A 24,343-nucleotide genomic window follows, 5' to 3' on the forward strand; every position below is an offset into this window, starting at 1 on the left:
AGAGAATTAGCAATGGTACATACGAATGTAATGGAGGTGAATAAAATAGATGAAGTAATGAACGAACCGGATGCGTGGATTAAAGCAAAATTTGAGCAAATTAATAGTTGGATGGGGAATGAGTGCTAGCCATGGAGAGATTATTAATAGAAGGATAGATAGTGATTAACGGCCACTGCAGGATAATTACGTGGCTCAATACCAATAAATAAACGTGCAGCCCTATTGCAAGTCCACTGCTGGATGAACAACTTCCCACGCCGCGTCGGTCATGGGAGTTGTTCGGTCATAGTCCTAAACCAAAATTGTTAGTGCGAATTGAAGGTGAGACAGAAATGGGTTCAGATGGCACTCGCCACTCAGGATAGCCGTGCCCGGAAATCGAACTCGGCCCACCGGGTTCACAGCAGTGCATGAATTCTGGCGCCACTTAATTCAATCCCAATAACATAACAGTATTCGACTGTATGCGAGAACCCATTGAGAAAAGTCTATTTTGCAATAGGCCAAGTTAAAGAATGTATTTCTTGTATAATGCACGTATACCTAAAATGGTGCGTTGTTAAACATACTTTTCGTTCAACTGCAGTGATATAATTTGACAAAAGGGCACAGTAAAATTGCAGAAAAACCCAGTTCCCACGATCCTCGTTAAATTCCCAAATGGTTGAATATTCCTTCGATACCTCCAGATGGAGTTTTTACTGGTAGGAACCTCTGGTCACCCCGTGGTGCCCTTATAAAACTCAACGTTAAACCTACCCACGCCGGCTTGTGCCCGCCTCAGTCGGGCATATTTGCGGAATACACCACGCCGCTGTTGACCCTGGCCATTGACCGAGCAACCCAACGTTCCTACCAGCTCCCTCCGCAGGAATGTGTTTTCCTTAACTGAGAACTTTCAACTTTCTCGTACACACGCAGTATCCGTGCAGTGTCTGTAATCATCTGCGCACATTAAAAAATATATCTGCTCTCATGCGCTTGTTTTCCCTTTGCCAGCAATTGCATCCGTTGCTTCTTTCATCGGGTGCTTCAACACATTACTTTACCCTCGACTCGTTCATATTGCAATACTTAACCATAGGCGATTATGGAATCGGGGGGGTTGTGCATTTCTAAATTTGACAGATTAAAAACAACTACTTATAGGTTTCCTCGTTTCACTGTACAGGGGAAAATCGCATGTTATAAACTTCCCTTAACACTTCATGTAAAGCTTCTACGTGCTTTGAGACTAAAAAATGAACAGGCATGTCAATCCCTTCTGGATGAAGGCTTCCCCATTTCGTTGGTCGTGGATGTAGAGAAGACATGTCTAAACCGTCTTGGTTTGTTTGTAGAGCCCACCGCCCGGTAATGTCCACTGAAAAATTAAATGCTAAAACATTGTTTACACAAGATAGACCAGGGGTCGGCAACCAAAATAACAAGAAGAGCCATTTCTTTCCAATTCGGTACAAAATTCAGTATTTCAAGAGCCGCAATGCATCTATGTACATATACTGTACATACGTACATATCGTCCAGAAGCAGCCCATAAAGAGCCGCATGCGGCTCCGGAGCCGTAGGTTGCCGACCCCTGAGATAGACCATCAGTTGACAGCTTTGCAATGCGATCCCATTGCTCAACACTAGAGCGCGCTTATATTAGATTGACACCTATAAATTTCCACATACGCCACAAAGTTGAGCTTTAATTTGTGGCCATGTCGCTTCTGAAAATTTAGTTATCGCTCAGTGGGATTTACCTGGTAAAATCACGTTTATTTCGTGGGGTACTTACCTTTCCTATACTTTGCACTTTTTGTAGTTTGCTGTAACTTTCTGACTAGTCCCACTGGACATCTGTGAAAGAGTTCTCTCGCTCAGATTCCTCCAGGATACCAAAAATATAATCACCCAGGAATGTGTCCTTCACGCTCGTGACGTCACTCCACATCGACCAGCCCCCCTCATTAATATTCATGAGCAAATGACGTCCACCAAATGGAATGGACACCCCCCCCCATCCCTCATTAATAATCATGAGCGGGTGACTTCACTCAATATGGAGTAAATCCCCTCACTAATTATAATGCTCAAGTGACGTCACTCATTGACCCCCCCCTCATTAATAATCATGAGCCGGTGACGTCACTCCACAAAACCATCCCCTCAATCATTATAAAGTGACGTCCTCCAAATGGACACCCCCCCCCCCATTCATAATTAGCGAAGCGCCTCCTCCCCCCTCCTCAGCGTCAACTTACAACCCTCACTACAAAGGCAGAACCCTCACTTCACGCGATCTCCGTAACGCGTTTGAGACAAAGTAAAAAGGAAACCATAACGAAGAAGGGATTATAACCTTAGAATGAAATAGGTCTGTCACCGCGCGCCCTTACAAATTGCACTCTCATTGATACAATGAATATCACGTCGCGGTCTGCTTTTTGCTTGAAAGTTTCAGATTTACTGCAACACACCCGTCCTTGGACGGGCAAAAGGCTAGTAAATTAAGATTCTGAACAGCCGTCATAACTGCGTGCACAATTGGCCTTAAATTGTAAACACCGACCACTTGAATCACGTGGCAATAGCGCACATATATAACCAATGGGAAACTATTTCCCCCATTATGAATGCCTTAAATTTTCGATTTTATAACATCACCTGTATGAACGCATGACCAGCAGATTTAATCGAGGTTTTTTTTGTTTGTTTTAATTGTATTAAGCAATGTTCTCAGTGGTATATTTGTTTAAAGTTATAACGCCCATCTCCCCGAAAGCAGCGGGTTATATACATACCAGGTACATGTACAGCTTCTAAATGTATAATTTGTGTATAAAGACATTTTTTTAATATATACATAACAATTCGTAACTTTCTACAACAAAATACCTTTAACATTAAACTATGTTCTTCTGATCAAAAAAGATCAACAATGCTCGCAATCACACAAGCAAATAGTAAATGCTACTTACGTGCGAAGTAGAATTATACATATTGTACACTGACGGCCAGTAATAACTGGGATTATGTCTTCACTCTACAAACCAGTCATGTCACATAGCGGTAATAAATACCAAACACTTTAGTGCACACCAACCATTTTTAGTGCACGTGAGACCTCTCGGCTACCATTCCAACAAGCAAGCAATGGAGCAACAAAAACCTAACTACACGTGACATTTGGTCAAAACAACTGCTCAGTTACATAACCTCTTTATAAGAAAATGAAGAAAAAAGTTACCCATCAAACAAAACAGACGTTATCCCATTTCATGTTCATCTCCACTAAATCACATTATCAAATTAAGCCAAACTAAACATTTTCACCTTTTTGTTATATAGTGTTTGCTTTACATTGGCAACCATTCACCAACATCCCACCAACTTTTAAAAGCTGTCCATCTAGAAACATGAAAATGGAGAGTATATCAACAGCAATATAATTCCATGTACATGCATTGATGTAGAATGTTAATGTCATAGCAAAATGCACAACCCAGAGCTCAGCACTGTAGACTATCAAAAGCATTTTTTGTAGAGGTGGTTCTCCTTGGGGTTTTAAGATACCCAACCTTCATCAGAGAGAGTTTGTTCTACGAGCCGTTCGAAGCATTGCAGAGTACCTTGTCATTGTTCCTGCTCTGGTACGACCAAGCCCCTGTGACGAGCCATTTGAGTTGCACTTCTCACCAGGGGGGGTTTCGGCATGCGCGTAATCACACGATGACCAACGCTGCACATCATTAGAGGCGTCCACAGGTGGGTCAGGTGGCACCGATGATGTGGTGTGGTGCGCATGCATCTCAGAGTTCTGTACACTGCTGCTCGTGTTCGCCAACCTGCTCACAGTAGAGCGCAGATTGCGCTTGCCTTGTGTACACTCCACGTCGCTTGCCGAATGTACGCGTTTTTCTATGCCTTGGGCCAAAGATCCAGTTGTCAGTTGTTGCCAAATGCTGCTGTCTGTGTTGTTACGGGATGGTATTGGAGAGTCTGGATTCAGGGGTGTCACTACATCAAGGGGAGATGATGGGTCTTGCCCATCTGCTGAGCTCCACTCATCACCGCCCGCCAAGGCCGCCTCCTCTTCCTCCCGCAGAGGGAACGTCCGACGCTCCCATGGTTGTACCACCTGAAACGCACGAAGAAATGAACACCGCCTACTGTCAAGACTCAAACACTCAATAACTAAATCAAGGCTCCACTGCTGCTGCATCCAAGACTCATTTTACTAAAACAACTTTATCCAATAACGTACATGTCATGCATCATTTTTGGAACCTGCATCATTTTTATATATTAATAGCGGGAAGTACCCGGCATTGCCCGGGGGAAAATTAGATTTCAAAACTTCTCTTAAAAACAAAACATATATACACAAATGAACCTTACGGCAGAACCCCGGGGGGTCCCATAAACCCTCAGCTCTTGCATAACCTGCGTTGCGACGTCATTTTATGTCTGTTGAAGGTGAACGATACACCAATCTATTCGTCTCGACGAGCTCTACACAATGCGCTAATCAAAGTTGCAAAGTTTTGTATCTTCTGCGCATTCGTCCTCACTGCGCTTGGACGACATGACAACTTAATTATTAGTGCCAGGTTGGTCGCAGCGTTTATGTGCGCAGTGGAATGGAGTTGGCAAAAGGTAATTAATTAATTAATTAAGATTTTTACTTCCGTTTATTCGGGACCCCGGGGTCCCACCATAAGGTTCAAATACGAAGCTATTGTGAAAGCCCGGTATTCCGTTTGTCAGTCCATTTGTCCGTCAACAAAATTATAAGAGGCTTGCAGAAGTCCTGCATCAAAAAGTAATAGAAAGTGGCGGGTAAATATTTGATCTAAAATGTTTCTGAAAATTGTCGACCTACCCCCCATCAAAAATATTTTAAACCCCCCGTAGGCATATATACCTACACACCCGACATACATAGAGTGGTATCTAGTGACTCTATAGTAGTATCTGGCTCTACGGTAGTATCTACTGACTATAGTAGTATCTGCCAACTCTGTAGTTGTATCTACTTGACTGTACAGTCATTAGTTTAACACGTAGGCTTTCACGATCAGTATTATTCATAATAAAGGCTTTTGGGCTAGATCTCGTAAGCATAAATGTGTCGCAACCCTCCACCACCCGACACGGCCAATCAGTAAAAAATGTGTCACGTTAACAAAACGCCAATTAGTTACTTCTTCAGCCCACCTGTGTCTGAAGAGTGAATCCACAACATTTAGAATTTGAGTACGACGTTTCGCTGGTAATTATATCCAGCATCTTCGGGTTAAGAAATATAATTTGAGTATGATGTTTCGCTGGTAATTACATCTATAGTAGTATCTACCGACTTCATAGCAGGATATACTGGCTATAGTAGTGTCTGACTGTAATAGTATCTACTAACTTTATAGTAGTATCTACCGACTCTATAGCAGTATATACTAACTGTACAGTAGTATCTACCTACTCTACAGTAGTATCTACCGACTCTATAATATTATATATCGACTCTATAGCAGTATCTACTAACTATACAAAGAGCCGCGGTGAGGCCTAGTCCCGTGGAGAGCCCCCGGCCTTGCCTAGATTGCCCAGCCGGCCGAGGTGGCACCTTGGCCGGCTGAGGCTGGGCTGCTACTCCCCCCCACCATCCCTCCGCATGCTCTACAGTAGGAGTAACTACTGACTATAGTAGTATCTAACGACTCTATAGTAGTAACTGCACACATTGGGGTGGGGGGGGAGAAGAGGACATCAGTGTGAAATTTTACCTCTTTAGTCTTTTTTTATTTTGAACGCGAACAAAAAATATCCCCCGCCCCCACAGATCGGGGCTTATCGCGTAGTATCTGGGTACTTTTTTAATACGTCAACTCCACAGTTTGTCAGTTAAAAACGTCACAAGGTATGTCCACACACACACAGACAAAAACATATTTTTATAGATAAGATGCATAACTTATCTTGATAAAGCCTATGCTTGGTTAGACCAATTCATGGGTGAATATTCTAAACACATTACTGCGGAGGGAGCTGGTAGGAACGTTGGGTTGCTCGGTCAATGGCCAGGGTCAACCGCGGCGTGGTGTATTCCGCAAATATGGCCGACTGAGGGCGGGCACAAGCCGGCGTGAGCAGGTTAAACGTTGAGTTTTATAAGGGCACCACGGGGGTGACCAGCCCCTCCTCATCCAGCCCCAGCCCTCCCCACCCCGCCCATTTTGGATGCACGACGGACGGACAATAATCCCCTGTGGGCTGGTGTAACCAGGAGGTTCCTACCAGTATAAGGTTTCATGAGCACCAATGAACACTAGGATCAATGCTGGTTAGACACCTATAATTTCCTCAAAGCCAGTACTATACATCGCCTTTGGTAAAATTAAATTCATTCCACCAGTTTGCCCCAATGAAAGCATTGCCAAAAATAACTCGGTTAAGGAACTATTCTTCTCTTTCACCCATTCACTATTAAATCTAGACCCAAATAAAGAGAAACCTTTAATTACATACCACAAATATCTCTTCGGCATTCATATCGGGTGTGGACGAACGAGTTGACTCGCACAGAGAGTCCCTCAGACTCCTGTCTGTCGTTCTTTGCTGGATCGGCGGCTCGGTGTATGAGAGCTGTTCACCACCACCTCCTGACATGGACGTATCAGGAGACGGAGGCGGGGGCGTAGCACGCCCATCCGAGACACTCTTGTGAAATGACCTGCAACAAATCCACAGGATTCAATGTGATGTGGCAATGCTATTTGCAATACATATATTTCGCTTTTGACTGTAGACATCACATTATGAACAATGTACCTTGTAATATGAAAGCTTCAAATCAAGATTGTAATATGATTGTCAATAATTAATACAAAGTTTATGAATTACTATTGTCCGAGACAGTGACAATTAGGAAATCAGCTTTTTGTATTTAAAAAAAATGTGTCTTTCCAACTAGTAGTTGACATCTACAGGCCACCTCTGGGCTTTACATATTACTTGAGCGAGGTGCCAAAATGTGTCCACAAAGCCTGAAGAGATGATTTATTCCCTTAATTTTCAGACTTCCTAGGCAAAAAGTGGTTACTGCATTCCTTCTTATCCTATGCATATTCCTTCATGTGATGTAGTCACAAGTCATATATGCAGCACTCTTGAGTATCACATATAATAATTACAGCTTATATATAGAGTGCCTTTCATAAATTCTTAAGGTGCTTTTACATGGGGGAGGGGGGGGGGTTAAGCAGTGGCCAAGTAAAACATTCCTTCTGAATGAGAAATGTTTATAGGTGGAACTTGAAGATTCCAACTGAACCAGACTCCCTGACAGCATTTGCAGTTAAATGTAGCGAGACTCAGCTTTATCAAGTCTTTAATTTAAAATCACATACAAATATTTATACAGTCCAATGTTAACACATTTTCAGAGGGAGGCCACTTTCACCGATAAGACATGAGTATGAGGACCACCACACCGCCTGCAAGGAGTGTTTTCACGTTTGTCGGGGGCCGCACGTCAAGGGCCACACTAAAGGCTACCAGGGGCCGTCAGTGGCCTGCGTGCCTTGCAATTAAGGATGTTGGAATAGTCCCTGGCCATGTGCCCTCACGATACGGACCTGGTACGACGCTGAATTGCAGGCGACCAGACGCACCAGCGAGCCTTTTCCAACTGCTCACACTTGGCATGGCGAATGGCAAACGCCTCATCTGAAAGGTCTTCCACCTATGCCACACAGCCAGAGAACACACCCATTACCAACACAGATATGCTTTATTTTCCAGTTGTCAACTCCACTTGTTTTTTTAATTTGTATTTTATTCATCCATATTTTCCAAGTCCCAATAAATAAAAATAATTTGAACTTTACAGAAAACACTATTTTATTTACAATGCACACTACATTGTTGCACATCTACTCCGTAACTCAACAGCAAAAAAAGCAAAGTTTACAATTTTGATAGGAATGGGAATTATTTACCTCTCCTTCCTCCACATTAACTTCCTGCAGGTTAGTCACAGGCTCCAGCTCTTGCCACCTAAAGAACCAACAACAATTAAGCAACCAGCAATTTCGGGAAAAAATATTTTTGTTAGCCACTACATTTTTCATCATGGCATATGCCTTTCCACAATTGTTTATAACAAGGAACATATATATATTTAGTACATGATTGAGAATAGGTTTTCCCCTTTTTCTGGCAACAAAACAGGTGTTAAGATATTCTTGGTTCTTTCGGTAAAGTCACATAGAAGGAAAATAATAAAATCATAAAAATATAAAACAATAAAAATTCCCACGACGTTTCGACTACAACATAAGCAACCATCATTAGGTTTGGAAAAAAAAAAATTATTGCTGTGGATTTCACACCTGATGATGATTGCTTGTGTTCCAGTCGAAACGTCGTGAGAATTTAATTGTTTAATATTATTATTTAATTATTTCCCTTCTACGTGACTTTACCGAAAGAACCAAGAATATGAATCCCTGCAGTCACGAAAGCTTTAAATCAGGTGTTAAGATGTTAAAACACCCATCTGAAACCTTTTATAAGGAATCATGTCTGCATTAACCACAATTCCTTTTGGTCAGAATGCAAACAAAAAACACCGATAATATATGCATTGTCTTTAAAACGGATTGGTCCACACCAGGCAGCTTTCTTTCGAGCCTAGTCTCACACGGAAAAACTATTCTCATATTTCGGTACTGGCAAAGGAGGTCGCATAATGTCGTACATGATTGAATGTAACATTTCAAAATGCAGGTAAAGTCCCGGCTACATATGTTGCAAGCTTAAAAAAAGGATTATACAAACCCTGGAGTGAGGATTTCCTTGTATTGGATTTTCTCGACCCGGGCTGGGGCGGCCATAGACAGTGGGATCACGATGTTATTTATGTCATATGAGCTCTCACCCCTGCGACGCCGTACTGCATTCTGGGTTCAGACAAAAGGGACCACAACTCTCAGCATCACGTTTTATACTGCAGATAAAGCTGAATAATTATTTTCTACCTTTAGTAATCGATGGTCATATTTAATCTCAAACATTTCCATACAGCGTTTCTAGCAAACTGTGTAAACAGTAGTTGACAATAACATTCACTACGAGTCTGAAAATGTGTCAAGGCTTATTCTTTCAGCCAGCGTGTCAATTATGTACACGTCAACTCGAGATACAATTAATTTGTGTGCTACCGTCTGCGTCATCACCTGTGCGGAAGTTGATGGAGTTGGTGTTGACGTTTGGCTTGATGTTCCGAGAGCCGTGGTGGGTGTTTCGCACAGAGTAGGCGTCTGTGTGTGCCTAATGGGGGTTCCCAGCACCCCATCAGGGCAGTCTCCCACAGTGAAGCTGCAGCTCCGCAAACTTCGCGACTTTTTGCTCGGCACTGCAGCAGACACAAATAGGCGTTTTAACCCAAAGATAAGTCATGTGACTGCATAACATTAATAACCGAGTAATAGTAATTTGAATTGTTTTTCAAATTAAATGGAAATACTTAGCCAAGTCCAATTAATGAACAAATATGGTTGCAACCTACTTTAAAAGTAACGTTTTATTGCCTGTCAAGTATGCTAATTATTTTAATGTTTTTAAATAATTTTTCAATAATTTTAAAATTCTTAAAAATTGTGGATTATCTTCTTTCGGTAAAGTCACGTAGAATGGAAATAATAAAATAAAAAATAAAACATTATATTATTATTCTTATTTTATTTTATTATGTTTTATTTGATTTTTATTATTTTATTATTTCCATTCTACGTGAATTTACCGAAAGAACCAAGAAGATGAATCCCTGCAGTCACAAAAGCTTTAAATCGAAATTTAATTGTGGATTACATTACCCAAGTAAATAAAAAAACTTTGAGACTTTTTATCTAAGGGGTTAGGAAAATGCTTAAGCGCTTCGATATAGTGACAAATGAATAGCTGTGGCACTTCGGCTGAATTTAAAATGGATGCAATGAGAGAAAAGATAAAATACAAGCAGCCAATCCAATACCTTAATGGGAATTTGGCACAGAAGAAACATAATTTATCACATTTTTAAAGGAAGTGGACATGGGTACTGATATAGGTGGCATGATATTTTTTTGCAAAAGAATTTTAGTACAACAAACTGCAGGTGGAACCAATGATGTTCATATGGAATTCAAAGGGGGGAAATCATTCTCAGGACTACATGTATGACAAGTGAAGGCATTTACGTCATGGTGAATGTATTTTTCATTTTAAAGTCATTAGATTACACAGCAGAGGACTAGCAGCACCACTTTGGGATCACATTCAGGCAGCCAGCTGTGATAAAACCAGGATTCTCAAGTATAGTGAGAGTTGCTCAGTCACAAAAATGCTCCACAAAACACTGTAATTAAAGCAGGGATTTTCACTTCATTTGACATATTCCAGCGCTCAGAATGTATCATTCTGGAAAGTGGCCAGACAATGGCAGTGTTGAGTGATACCCCTCATGTGTGAATTTCCTCTGGGTAATCACATTTCTTCCCGCATGCCAAACAGTTATTATTAATGGTAATGGCCAAACATCTCGATAAACGACATGACTGAAAAGATCCTGAGATGCAGTGAGGCCATTCCAGGCTAAGAAAATGGAATAACTTTTCTTTATGTTGTCAGTTTTTGCAGACCAAAAACAAAGGGTGTGCCAATGGAGGTGACTTTATAAGTAGTTATACAACAAATACCAGGACCATTCGTTTGATACAAAGTAGCGTCATCCCAAAATAAGAATGTATTTGTTTCTTGACATCACACCGATCATTTAAATATAACTGGGAAAAATTTGAAAGAATTCATTTGAGGCTGGTGATGAATATAAGCGTTTGTACAACTGGGTTTACAATGTCAATATATAAATGCTTGCATGATACCGAGAACGGTGCCAGAACGCCGGCGCTTCCTGTTGGGGCTGCAGCTGTCTCCTCCCTCAGTGTCCGAGGGTTCCAGCAGAGAATGGTCCAGGTCTGCCCGCACCAGGTACTGTCGCATAGACTTTTCCAGGAACAAACTGCTCCACTCGAACCCTGTTCAGAATGAAAAACACACACCAGTCAGTTCTCTTAAGATATGTTAGACAAAAAAGTGCACAACTCATCAACTATTCACATTCACTTCTCACTGTGCTGTTGTTTGCAGGCTTTCTGCTCGGCTGTTGTGTTTTACTTTAGGTACTTTGTTGTGCAGAAAGCAAACTTAACCACAGCCAAGTCCATACCAAAGTACAGTTAGAACACCACCTTCAACAATAGGGGTATTCATTATGTTATTGTCCAAATCAAACCAAGTAAACTACTCGAAGCACACGTGGGGGGCACACATACTAATATTTTAGTGCCCATCGTGTAAGTGAAACAAATTAAAAACCCTGATTTACATCCGAGTGCCTTAACACAACATATGTTGAACGTCTTTCGCACTGTACAAAGCCAACCGTGCTAATCGGAGGTGCGGGGGGAAGGACAACTAAACACGAAAAACAATATAAAACAAAAAAGTTAGATAACAATTATTACATGAATTAACTCTGGAAAGAAAACAAAAATATCATGGTATAAATTGAGATGTGTAATTCATTTAATTACTAGAATTTGACATGTAATAATTCCACCTAAGGAATTTCAGAAACCTTCCAACACTTTTATCACAAGTGGCACTCACGCTCAGATGGCAGCTGTCCTGTGTCAAGCTTCTGACGCAATTTACGCTCCAAGAGTCCCCCAGAAGCTCCCCACTTGTTAGGCGTGCAGAATTTCCTCAGGGTATTCGCCTTAGCCTTTGGTACCAGCCTTGTTTGCCACTCCGGTTGCTTAAGCAAGCCACCAAACCGCTCTTGCAAGGGAATTTCTGTGCATAACACCACAGCAGGCATTTCAAAAAAGGATAATTATTTTATTGGCAATGTTTTCAAAACTGATTAAATTAAAACTGGAGCGAGAAAATTGTACAAAAACAGGGGGCATTAATGAAAGTAAAAATACCAAGTAAATACATCGCACTACGTGTAATATATTTTCAAACGATATTATAATAAAAAAAATCTTGGAGATAACAGCAATAAAAGTTAATGACATATCCCCCCCCCACCTGGTGAAAGGACTAAGTTAACTTCACTTGTCCCCCAAAAAAATATTTAGAAATACGTAGCCTAAAACATCAATGAGATGTCCCCCCAGTATACTATTCTTTTGAGAGAACTTGAAAATGTTCCAGCTGTTGCCCAGGCAGCACAGTCAACAAAGTGAAATGTGGCACACCGTGTGGGAAAGACAGCACGGGGTGGAAGGAGGCGCGCAGCAGTGCCACCCTCTCCGGCACCGTCATGGTGTCCTGGTCCAAGGGCTGGTGCGTGACCACCTTAGAGGCGCAAACGATGCACGCCAGTGGTGGCTCACAGCCACAGGGTGTGGTCAAAGGGCGCTGGGCCTGAGGTGGGAATATGGCCAGAGCAGTATTTAAATTTACTTCCAACTCACAGTGCTCACCACAATAACTTTAGGTTTTCATAAGTTATAAATTAAAACCCCATCTTTTCTCCCTTGCACATCCGACTCCAACTCCCTGCCCCCACCCCCCCCAGCTAATATCAGGCCTATCCCCCCCCAACTCCTCCTTAACACTCCCACTTGTCCTCTGGTCAACTTAACTACATCACCACTTTTAATAACCACTCTTTATTTTAACTACTATCACCTGCTGTACAATTTTATAATCTTTGTAAAATGCCTTCGATTAAGACAATATAAATCTATATAAGATGACATAATGTATTTTTTTACATTCCATAAATCCTGTACACAAGATGTGAAAAATTATTGTACTCGTTTCACAGCTCACTCAAATTAATTTCAGATATTATTCTACACGCCGCTGTCATCGCAAAACCATCATTGTTGGATAAGTGCAGTACGCAAAAATGGATTAAGAGGCCGTCCAAAACCATATTTACATTTTGAAAATAAAACATGCTTCAAATCGCTTTAAACAATTGTCATTGTAGTGCGTATTTAAAGTGGCGCTGCACTCTGATGTTGTAGGAGAAAACATTTATTAAAACATCTATTTAATTAAGTAGAACGTATTGTCTATATTTAATTAAAGTTGCGCATTTTGATGTGACGTCACATTTCTCAACCCCCCCCCCCCCCATCGGCACAAATGTCTGACCCCCCCCCCCCATAGGTGCGGTACGTCATTTATGGACGGCCCCTAACGTATTTTTGGTCATGAAATTTTCAAACAATAACTATATACTTAGGAGTATAATATTTTACGAGTTATGCTTGCGAAAATATTAGATTGGATAACAGTGGATACGGGGTACGTTTTTTCTCTTTCTAATATTTTGTCACATCTGTTGTACAAATGCTAAGTGCAGATATCAAGGACATGTATAAATACAGCATAATACTTTATATAATGGGGAAATCTTCCCACTATATGTGCATGTTAATGGCAACGCACTACCTTGCGGCTGAGGAAATAGGCATTGCCGACTCGGAGCGTGCGTCGCTTGCGGAAGTCCCGAAGGGGTCGCGTGCGCGCAGCCACACAGGTGTTGTCAGGTGGTGACAGGGGTGGAGACTGCATGATGGCAGCACATCCATCAGACTCGTCCACATCTGAGCCTTCTGTGGAACTATCGGCACACCCTCCATTCTCCGGCCTGGGCAAGCAAGGGCATGTAATGTTCTATAAACAATCCCATACCAATCTTGATTTGAAGCTTTCGTGACTGCAGGAATCCATACTCTTTGGTTCTTTCGGTAAAGTCACGTAGGTAGAAAAAATAATACATCACGACGTTGATCGCCACACAAGCAATTGTCTTCCGGTGGGAAAGATAAATAATTTTTTCTACCTACGTGACTTTACCGAAAGAACCAAAGAGTAGGAATCCCATACCAGCCATGCCAAAATTAAGCAAGGCTAAAAGAAACATTTCCAAACATTGCCACTTTGTAATCCATGTCAGTAACAGTGAAAATAGGGTTTTAAAATGCAACTGAAAGCCCTTATATAATTGCCAAATGAATGAGAGACGAGGACTTTTTTTTTTCCACCAAAGCACTAGTTTAATTTAGCTGACCATGGTCGGCAGATCCGTGAGACCTAACTTGGATCTGTAACAGTAATCAAGTTCTGATGAAAGAGTAAATTATATTTAATTTCATAAGTTTTAACACTCACAGGGGACCATCAAACAGCCTAAATGTAAGCAACAGCTTTCCAACCACACCTCACATGCCTATTGACAAATGTGGCAGAGAAAATAAAATGTTGTTTTACTTGTTACGATTTTAATTATAGCTTGAAGAGTGTGGATTTGTAAAGTTATACAAGCCAGTAATTCATTGATACTGCATCCCTATCTAACTTTCAGTCACTTATTGGATGACAAATTCGGATAACAACGGTATATCAATTCCCTGCATGAATGCATTCAAATTATGCCCTTGGAAAAACGTGTGGTTGGCCTACCCAGGCACGGTGCCATTTAGCTGGGGCATGGAAGGATTGGAGTGGGCAGGAGAGCCAGGGGAGATGGAGCTGAGAGGCGAGATCAGGCCACCCAGCGTCTGCGTCAGCTGCGAGCTCTGTGGACACATTGTTTTCCATCATTACGAAGCTGTGGAAAACTTTGAGAGAACCACAATACTCAAGGATTGATCAAGAAGCCAATAAACATTGACGTTCGGATTCCACACTTCATTGCAACGACTTGCAATTTCATTTTTGGAGAAACATGATCATTTTGTATTTGGGAAAAAACATGTCTGCCTTAAGAATATATTAGGGGTGACACTATGAGCCACATACTAAAACCTCCATCTGGCCAAGAGCCACAAATGACCACGTGGGTGTTCACGCGGTCGAATCGCTCGCACTGGTTAACTGTTGGGTATTGAATTTTTAAATCTGCGGGAGCACTCTGGAAATACCCATCTCTGGCTCCGCTACCAGAGGCAAGTGCCAGGTAGCTCCCGCTTCCAAAGTCAAAAAATGGCATCTCTATCAAGTCGCACTTTAACCACCAATGAGCTGCATGTGGCCCACGAGCCACAGCTGACAATTAGCTGACCGCCAAAAAGGGAAATATGTTTACATGAGAAGCAACATATTGTTAAAGCAAATTCAACTTCCATCATTTAAAATCAAAGATGTCTACACCATGAATGAAACAAAAAAATATATTCAGACTGCATAATGGTGTGCGCACTTTAAGAAATAACCAAGCTCGTACCAGGATGTATCAACACATGAATTTATTAAATATTGTACTTGTGCTGAAGTAAACGTTTGATGTAAAATAAAGTCCACGGAAGTAAAAACAAATAACTTGCCATACACCTCATCTGTGTTCATATAAATAATTCAGTGAATATGCACGTGCAACTCGCCCATGGAAGACTGCAGTTACTAACCTGTTTGTGAATGTTGCTGAGCAGCACCGCGGGGCTGCAGGGAGACATCTCGGCCCTAGTGGATTTTCGAAGTGGACCTTTGAGCAGGGAGCCTGCTGCACCCAACCGCTGCATCAGGTCCACTGGTGCCTGAGGCTCCCCCAACATCACAGCACCCTGTATATAAAACATAACGTGCCCTTTCTCAGTTACATATATGTGTATATATTAATACTCATGCATTGTGTGAAAACTATGGGAACACTAAGCTTATGATCCTTTGAAATGGTTTGGAATCAAATCCCGGCAAGCAGAATTCCACATTTAGCCTCCTGCAACACCTCGAGTGGCAGTGCAGAGCCATGCGCAGTAGGTGGCACAGGATTTGTTGCTGCATGCACTGCAGTTTCCCTAGACTGTAGCACTATTTGTAGCTATTTTCCTCCATGTTTGTTTCTTCCTTCCTGTTCCTCAATGGCATCAACATAATTCGATGGTGAGTACATAACTACTAAGTAGAGTACAATGCACACACTAAATATAAGTTGTTTTTTATGTATGTATTATATTTCAATGTTTAGAGTACAGTAAATGTATTAAAACTCATTTTCATTCATGTTATGTGTTTGTAATGCTCATCAGGGTTCTCAGGATAATTAGCGATACGTTACATTCATTTGAATTAATTTTGCTGCTAGCTGGACCAGAGCTCCCTCCCAATGAGTGTTGCTAGCTGGGGTTTTACTGTAGTCTGTAAGAAGTAAAATATTATATTGCTGTACCGATTACAGTCTCAGTGGACGAGGCTGTAATCAGTACAGCAATGCACAGTATTCAAAATTACTATTCAGGCATTTCATTAAGAAATCTAAATCTCTACCCAAGGATACAAGTTGGTCTATTTTATCTATGGCTGCGTTTCTATGTTTGACAACATTTGTATGTCTGGCTTCTGTTACAAAGTGATGCTATGCATGCGTACTGTGAATGTACTTGACAGTGAATGCAATAATGCCCAAGGGGCAGACAAACAGAAGGTGCATGCTGTTAGAATGATTACATTAAGGGCACCGTTACAAACAGTTTTTGCTATAAAATAAATATTATTGACCTTAAAAAGCATTAGAAATACATTCTTTTTCACTATTAAAATGGATATACCACTTTTAAGTAAGAGGCCATGACTAACAGACCGTTTGCAGAAACTTTACTGGTGCTATACAGCACGTGTGTATGCAATATCACGTAATATCATTCAAGGCATTAGATTAACTTGCAGCCCTTTGCCAATATTCATTTAAATATAAAAAAAACACGTGCCTTCATGCTCATATGAGCAATGGAATATTCATACACAGCTTTCACCCAGTGATGGCAATCAACATTCCCATTGCTGGGGCCCATTCTCTCCGTAGAATACTATTGTTGACAATCTCCCAAAGTGCTACCTAATTTTACTGACTGGAGAACTGAAGGGCCGAGTTGACTCTTGACCAGGATTTTAATGCACATCTTTCCAATTAAAGTTGAAAACTCTAATGGTAACACAGATATACAGCAAGTACTCTATTTAGGTTGCTCCTATTTACGTTGTTTCACAACGTTGCCGACGCAATTTCGATTTCAAAAGCACGATTAATTGTAGCGTTATATTAAAAAATCAAAGAAAATAACGTGGTAGAAGTTTGAGCTGCGTACGTAACAACGCACTACGCCATGGGCGCCCCCCCCCCAAGCCAGAGCTCAAGCCTCAGCAGTGTTCACGATATCACCATACCGTAACTCAACTCCCCCTTTACCCCACACCAGGCCTCCAACTAAATGCAATCTTCGCCACCATCTCTGCTGAGTACTCTGTGTTAACTTACATAACGTGTTTAAAATTGTTATACAACATATTTTTGGGTACATTTCATGATTTTAGGGTACTAATACAAATATGTTCTGCTACTTTTGACCTAAAAATTACTCCCAGGAATGCATCCTTAATTAATGTCATTATATTAATGGTAAAATAGGTTTTGCCTTACATTGTTTTGCCGAATGTCACGTTTTCCAGGGACGCATCCCCTATGTAAATAGAGGACTTGCCGTATTTGAAACTGTACGATTACAAGAAATCCAAGCTAGCTGCTTGGTTAACTATTTCACCCATTAAAGCTAAAATGCCCATGTTATTCCAAAACGTACATTTTAAACAATTTAACGAGAACATTTCATTTCAATAAGCAGGCTGTTTTTGCATTCACAACCTCTCCACCACTTACTCACTTTCTTGTAATAGTGTCAAACAAAAAATAAAAATTCATCTTGATTTAGGTAAAGCAACCTCAATATGTTATGTAGATTTTTAAAGCTTTTTGTGCATTCATCTCAAGTACAGTTTTTACCATTAGTACAGATACAAATTACAATGAAATTTGGGGCATCCTTTACAGTTATTGAAACTGTCCAAACAAATAAACATGTACAATTACACATGCCAACAAATGAATCCCCCCTTGGGACAGAGCACGTTGCAGTCAAATTACTTCAAAATTAAATTGAACAAATTTATCAGATTTAAATCATGAAATATCAGTAAAATACGTGAACAAATACACATTTAGAACAAGCATACAAAAAAGGACAATATTTATCAAGCTGCTCCCTCCATGCTAACCTTGGCCTGACAGATATATCCCAATGTAATTATAGCAGCTGCAAATCACTGAAGGACTGCAGGCAATGTCAACCAATATTTTTAAAACAACCATCAACATCACCAGTCCCTTGCACACTGTAAGTGTTCATATGCCCACATGGCTATGGAACATGCACACAAACTACCATGGCCTGTGAGAGACAGGGCACGCGTATACGTGCCTTGTTGGTGCGGATCTGGCGGTACAGCTCATTGTGCTGGCGGATGCGATACTCCAGGTCGGACACCTGCGCAGTGAGCCACGTCCAGCGGCTCGCCACCATAGCCCGCTCCTCTGCCCAGCGCCACCCAGCACTCGTTTGTCTGTGGACCCACATGAGCAGGGCACATCATCCACTTTAATAAAGCCTGCTACATATGCGTAATATTAAGGGTCCGGGGAGAAAGCCTAAGCAAACATACTATGATGGGTTTTTCAAGTTGTGTCCCTTCAACAGATATTAATGTTAGGGAACAATTGTTTTGCTCTTGCAATTGCGTAATCAGTTAAAAACAGGTTTGTGTCATCACCCCAACCCACTTTAATCTTCACATACAGCAGATGAAAGTCAAACAACAATTTGTTCAAATATATTAAGTCAAATGGAAACTCAGTGGTTAAAATCCATAATTTTATTTTTAGCTACTGCTGTATATCTTTCTTAAAAGAGTTTTGGCCTCTTCCTTTGTACATTTCTATAAATATTGCATAATCTAATATAAAAGTTGTACCTTCCATATTATACTCAACCACTCTTACATCACATCAATATACCAATGGTTTCCATGAAAACCAACTAAAAGCGACACATTTATAATCCAACCCAGACCTCCTTAGCCACACTCGTATCAAAATGTTGCAACATCTTGCATGAAACTGACATGTGAAACCACAAGTGGACTATAATGGCAGATGAGAGCACTGCTGATTCGTCAGGACATCTAACAAAGCTTCACTCAACAACAATGGAAAGTGAATGACTTAACACTCGCATATATTTCCTTGCGAAAATATTTAGATTCCCAATTTTACAAACCACAAGTCAAGATATATAATGCATATACCGTTATCGCTGGGCCTGGAATAGCTGATTTTACAAACAAAGCAATGGAGGTTTTTTTAGGGAAGTTTTAACCATGAGTTGGTAATTTCCCGAGTGTTGTCAGTAGATTAGTCAAGTGTTTATTCACCTTACCGAAAAAAACCAAAAAGGCCTACTTATTCCTTCTGGAGTATAATTGTCTTGGACATGATCTTTTTGCTGATATTTGGTAGTACAGTATAATAAAACCTTTAACTTACAAGAACATATTTTCAGTGTTTTCGTGTAACTTTATATTAGGTAGCGTATTAGATGCGTATGCAAATTATCCTTTTAAATAAACCTTGCATTACAGGATTGTGAATTACTATTTCGAACAGGATGAACATATATACGGCGAGTTTGTAACCTCGCCTGCACATGTATTACATATGTGCTCTGTTGCATGCCACATCGAATTTGAGGAAGCCATTAAGGCTGCTTGAAATAAAATAGGATTTATTTATTTCCCAATTTTGTCATTGTGAGTATCACCATCATGTCAAAAGACAAATTTGCAATTTTCACTCTGCAGCAAGCAGTCAAACATTTTTGCCGACTAGCCCCCAGAATAAGATATCAGAACTACTTCTGAATTGGACCTCTTTATCCACTAAGATTTGCATTTAACTGCCCGTATAGGACCCACCACTGCGATCTCTACATTGGGTCAAACTTAACATCTCTTAATGATCGACGGCTTGTGCATCAGGTCTTATTTATTCATGATGTACAGTACTTACAAAAAAATCAGCAGACTATCTGCTGGATCTCCTCACTGTTTCAAAGAACAAATGTGACCAGCTTGACATTCCTTATTGCCGTATAAATACTGGAGGAAGGGCCTTTGCTATTGATGTCCCCAGAGTCTGGACTGCTATCGCCAATAAACTGCAACGTGGATCACTACCTGTGAAATCTTCACTCAAAACTGCTCTAGACGAGTTGTACACCTCTAGCTGCCACTGCTATTCAGTGGCCTGAAATCAAATGTATCGCTCCGGATGACCGCTGTACAGTATGATATTGAGTTTTGATTAGTGTGCTGATCTTTAAAGGTGCATTGAAAATTTTTGAAACTCCTACGGATACTCCTGCGGATACTCCTGCTGTTATGGAGTGACTCATGCTGCCAGCTATGGCAGCAAAGTTTGGTCATACATGTTATGTATATCGTTTATTGTTCAATTTTAATCACAGTTCCTATGATCACTGTTAAATTTTTTTATAGCTTTATTTTGGTGATTTCGAAAACGTTTTGGTTTAGCCATATTTGTTTGCTGTAGTCCAGAGTTAGACTGATAATACTCTTTGGTTCTTTCAGTAAAGTCACGTAGGTATAAAATAAATCACGACGTTTCAATCGCAATACAAGCGGTCGCCCTCAGGCGGAATAAAAATATAATCCAGCAGTGGAACTGCTGAACTTTATCGAAAGAAACAAAGAGGATGGATTCCTGCAGTCACGAAAGCTTCAAATCAAGATTAGACTGACAACTTTAATATAAAGTCTTATGGTTGTTATTGTTTGACTTGCATCCCCACTGGGATTTTTGCAGACAGCATTAATATACGGTGCTTTTTCTGGAAGACTTTGTTGTTTTTTTCTGTTGCACCTAGTCACTTTAATATGTTTTTTGTTTGTTGCGGTTGCACCCGATTCAAAAGCCGCATGGCTCACAGGGCTATACCTAATAAATGAAATGAACACATTATGGGTAAACTTTAATTGCCTGCAGAATATTTGTCGCAAGACAAAACGAAACGTTTCGATATTAGGAATGGAATAAGCCAATTTAAGTGAAAAAAACTAAATTTACATGAGTTTTGTGCAGTCATTGACCAGGCTAAGACCATCATTTTTTTACACTTGAGAACCGGGTTTAACCAGAGGTAGCTGCCCATATTTTTATCCAGGAACACAGCGGTGCTTGTGCAGTGCTCGTACTCGAGCCATCCAAGCCACCCTTACACGAGCAAATGTTTTGTCCGCCTGTCCGTTGGCACTTCACCCGTTTTCACCATAACTGCAAAATCATAAACAAATTGTAATTATTATGCTTACTTACCCAAAAGGGCCTGCCAAGTTTTCAACAGAAGGGGTGATGTTGCTATATTTAATCACAACTCAATTTTAGTTAGTTTTCCTGTTTCGGGATGCTTGATCAATAACAGTTTACCCACCTATGAGATGAACAAAGAACCTCGAGGAAAATATGCTAAACAGGGGGAGAACAAACTCGTCACACAAAAAAGCCCAAATCAGAAAATGAACCCAGGCTCTCAATTGCAGTGGTAACACTTGTGCCACCTTGCCACCCCAAATATAGCTTACATAGCTTAACAATACAAATGCCAAGAGCTGCATGGTTTGTGTCTGGCAAGATTGTTAGACAAATTACTAGTTTTTAATTGAAATATAATTTTATGTTTTCCTGCTAAGACTGCAGAGGCGAGTATGTAAATAATGATACACCTACGCCACTGCATTCTGGTACACTGTACCTTCAACAATACACAATAAAGTAATTTATCAAAGAAAACCCCACTGAACCTTGAGACTTTTAGAAGCGCAGTTGGTGCATTGAGATGTTTGTCCGATGGTTTTCAAAATAACAAGTGTTGTGGGTAGGAGTATCCAGAATACAAAGTGAACACTCAAAGGTTCAAAGGGGTTCATGTACCCACTTGCATGTGGAAATATGCAACCACCTGTGGGTTTCACAAATCTTTATTTGAGCCACCAACCCTCACTCCCAAAGTGCTTGACCACCACGATGTACTCTATATGCATGGGTGATTGTATTGTATGTGTGTTATAGATCTGCATGTATTACAGTAAATGTGGTGGAGCAATGTTAGTGCGGTGATGTCCCTCCACTTCAAACACCTGAATTGACCAAAATATAAAGTACGCAAGTACAGTTAAACAACCCCCATGACAGACACAGTATGCGGAGGGCCTTAATCCATAAGTGTTTTTACCAATTATATTCTCTATTTGTGTATATGTACAATCAAATTGTAATAACAATCTTGAGAATCTTTAAATTCTCTGTAAACCAAGTATCCGTTTGTCTAAAGATCTTCAGCTTTGGAATCATATTAACAAAAGTCTCCCTTAATGGACTGCCTTGCTGGCTTTGTGCACGATAGAAACGATTAACAATTCGATGAAAATATGGCAGAAAACATGTGAAAATTTAAGATTATATAAAATTGCCAGAGTACCAGTCAGAATAAGGGATATTTTAGTCCAAGCTGAAAAGAAAATATTTCTACTTGCAATATCATTCACCTTAAACCAAAGTAATTAAGCAAATAAAAATGCATGAATTTCAAAAGACAAACCAAAACCCTTAAGATAAGAGGAATTTTAAACTGGGTATTAAAACAATATATTATCATAGCAAATCAGTACAATCTAATGTCCAATTCAATAGCTGCCGAATCATAAGAAAATATTTTTACCACTAAATAAATACGAAATCTACAGTTATAAATATCTGCATGTTTATTATGTAACCATTGAGCCACTCAGACACCTAAATGTCCACAGAAATGTAATTAGAAATGTTTGCTTTATCTAATTTCACAAATGCATCTCCACAAACCTCATTTTTAAACGAGAGAATTATGGAATTTGAATGTTGTACGGGGAGGTTAGGTGTGTATTAATTATCGGTGGCCTAAGATAATCGACAAAAAAAATAAACAGGTGGCAATTTCTGGACAGCCAAGTGCCCTCTATCAACGCAAAGGCAAATTAAGTCATAATTTGGCCATGCTACTTCCTTTTGCTTTTTGTTATTTTTCACATGTCAAATATTAGTTTTAATTCCTTTATACATATTTTTTGAAGATTTTGAAAATAACATTTAAAATGTAACCTGACATACTCTTAGGTTTTTTCGGTAAAGTCACGTAGGAAAAAAATAAAAAAAGTAATAAAAATAAGAGAAATTATAGAAATATTTATTATTTTATTTCTATTGTTATTTCTATTATTATTATAATAGAAATATGTATTACTTAATTTCTTTTGTTATTTAATTTTTTTTTATTTTTTTACCGACGTGACTTGACTGAAAAAATTTAAGAGTATGAATCCTTGCAGTCACGAAAGCTTCAAATCTAGAATGTAACCTGACAGTAGAAATAAGTGACCGACATGCTTACTAAAAAAAGAAAGCAATGTATACACGTCTATTTTTAAATATATATTTACCCTTCATTTTGCATATATTGTAAAATCATTTAATCTCACCGAGTTCTTTGCCAAATAGCTACTTTCCTTGCTCTCTAGAAAAAACCCCCACCAACAATGTAATAAATAAAAAGTGGGCCAGGCATGATAGATATGTTGGTTCCAAAAGGACCGAGGCAAGCAAAGGCAACTGGGTCTCGTGTGAATCATCTTTGAGAATAGTGCAACAGTAGTCGTTACAAATGTATTTGATCACCGGGTTTTAAAAACATGTTAAAATGTTTAGATAAGACCTAAACATATCAGGGAAATCGCGTAAACCAATACTCGTCCTAACTCTGATTCCACACAGGATTTACGCAAAATAAACCGCATGAATTCAAAGAGAACCTAAGGAGATTCCCGGTCGAGACCGCCCTTAAGTCCACCATTACTCATGTCTATACCACACACAAACAAGCACACGATATCATACAAAACACATGCACACAGCAGCTCTCACAAATACACCAAACTCGGGTGTGCAATCAATTAAAAACATATTTTTACTATTAAAATATGATTATACAGCCCCCTGAACTATATAGCTCTTTTCAGAAGCGACCTGGCCACAAATGATAGCTCAACGATGTAGCACAGTATCAGGTAGAAATTTATAGAAGCAAAATATCTGAACGCATATTTCTAAATGTGGAGGGGAAACCCGGAAGACTCGCATAAAAATCCACGCAACCATGGGAAGAACATGCAAAGCTCCAAATATACAGGCGTCAGGGTCGGGGTCAAACCCACGACCTACTGCATAGCAGGCAAGGTAGTTAAACATCTCGCCACAGTGGCGCCCCTGGGTCCGCATACACTGTACTCTCCCACACAAACTCGCACACAAAGACACGCAAAAAACACCCACTCTCAAACAACCACACAT

At 40.1% G+C, this 24,343-nt stretch overlaps 1 protein-coding gene across 4 annotated transcripts in view; it reads right to left on the reverse strand.

Annotated features, from left to right (window-relative positions):
- Nucleotides 1-2,679: 2,679 nt before the first annotated feature.
- LOC144719870 (KAT8 regulatory NSL complex subunit 1-like) overlaps nucleotides 2,680-24,343 on the reverse strand; it is a 49,190-nt gene continuing 27,526 nt past the window's right edge. For 3 of the 4 annotated variants that reach the window (XM_078596150.1, XM_078596141.1, XM_078596161.1), the window contains 13 exons: nucleotides 18,309-18,450; nucleotides 15,465-15,620; nucleotides 14,521-14,636; nucleotides 13,507-13,705; nucleotides 12,297-12,465; nucleotides 11,701-11,886; nucleotides 10,914-11,066; nucleotides 9,228-9,406; nucleotides 8,830-8,951; nucleotides 7,989-8,046; nucleotides 7,626-7,732; nucleotides 6,517-6,721; nucleotides 2,680-4,129 (listed from right to left, as the gene is read on the reverse strand). In XM_078596150.1, coding sequence (XP_078452276.1) covers nucleotides 3,575-4,129; nucleotides 6,517-6,721; nucleotides 7,626-7,732; nucleotides 7,989-8,046; nucleotides 8,830-8,951; nucleotides 9,228-9,406; nucleotides 10,914-11,066; nucleotides 11,701-11,886; nucleotides 12,297-12,465; nucleotides 13,507-13,705; nucleotides 14,521-14,636; nucleotides 15,465-15,620; nucleotides 18,309-18,450 — 2,347 coding nt within the window. In that variant the 3' untranslated portion in view covers nucleotides 2,680-3,574. The remainder of the gene's footprint in view (nucleotides 4,130-6,516; nucleotides 6,722-7,625; nucleotides 7,733-7,988; nucleotides 8,047-8,829; nucleotides 8,952-9,227; nucleotides 9,407-10,913; nucleotides 11,067-11,700; nucleotides 11,887-12,296; nucleotides 12,466-13,506; nucleotides 13,706-14,520; nucleotides 14,637-15,464; nucleotides 15,621-18,308; nucleotides 18,451-24,343) is intronic. The other variant, XM_078596171.1, reaches the window with a different exon arrangement.

The sequence above is a fragment of the Lampetra planeri genome, chromosome 1 (genome assembly GCF_965212315.1).
Source record: "Lampetra planeri chromosome 1, kcLamPlan1.2.h2, whole genome shotgun sequence".
Classification (NCBI taxonomy): Eukaryota; Metazoa; Chordata; class Hyperoartia; order Petromyzontiformes; family Petromyzontidae; genus Lampetra; species Lampetra planeri.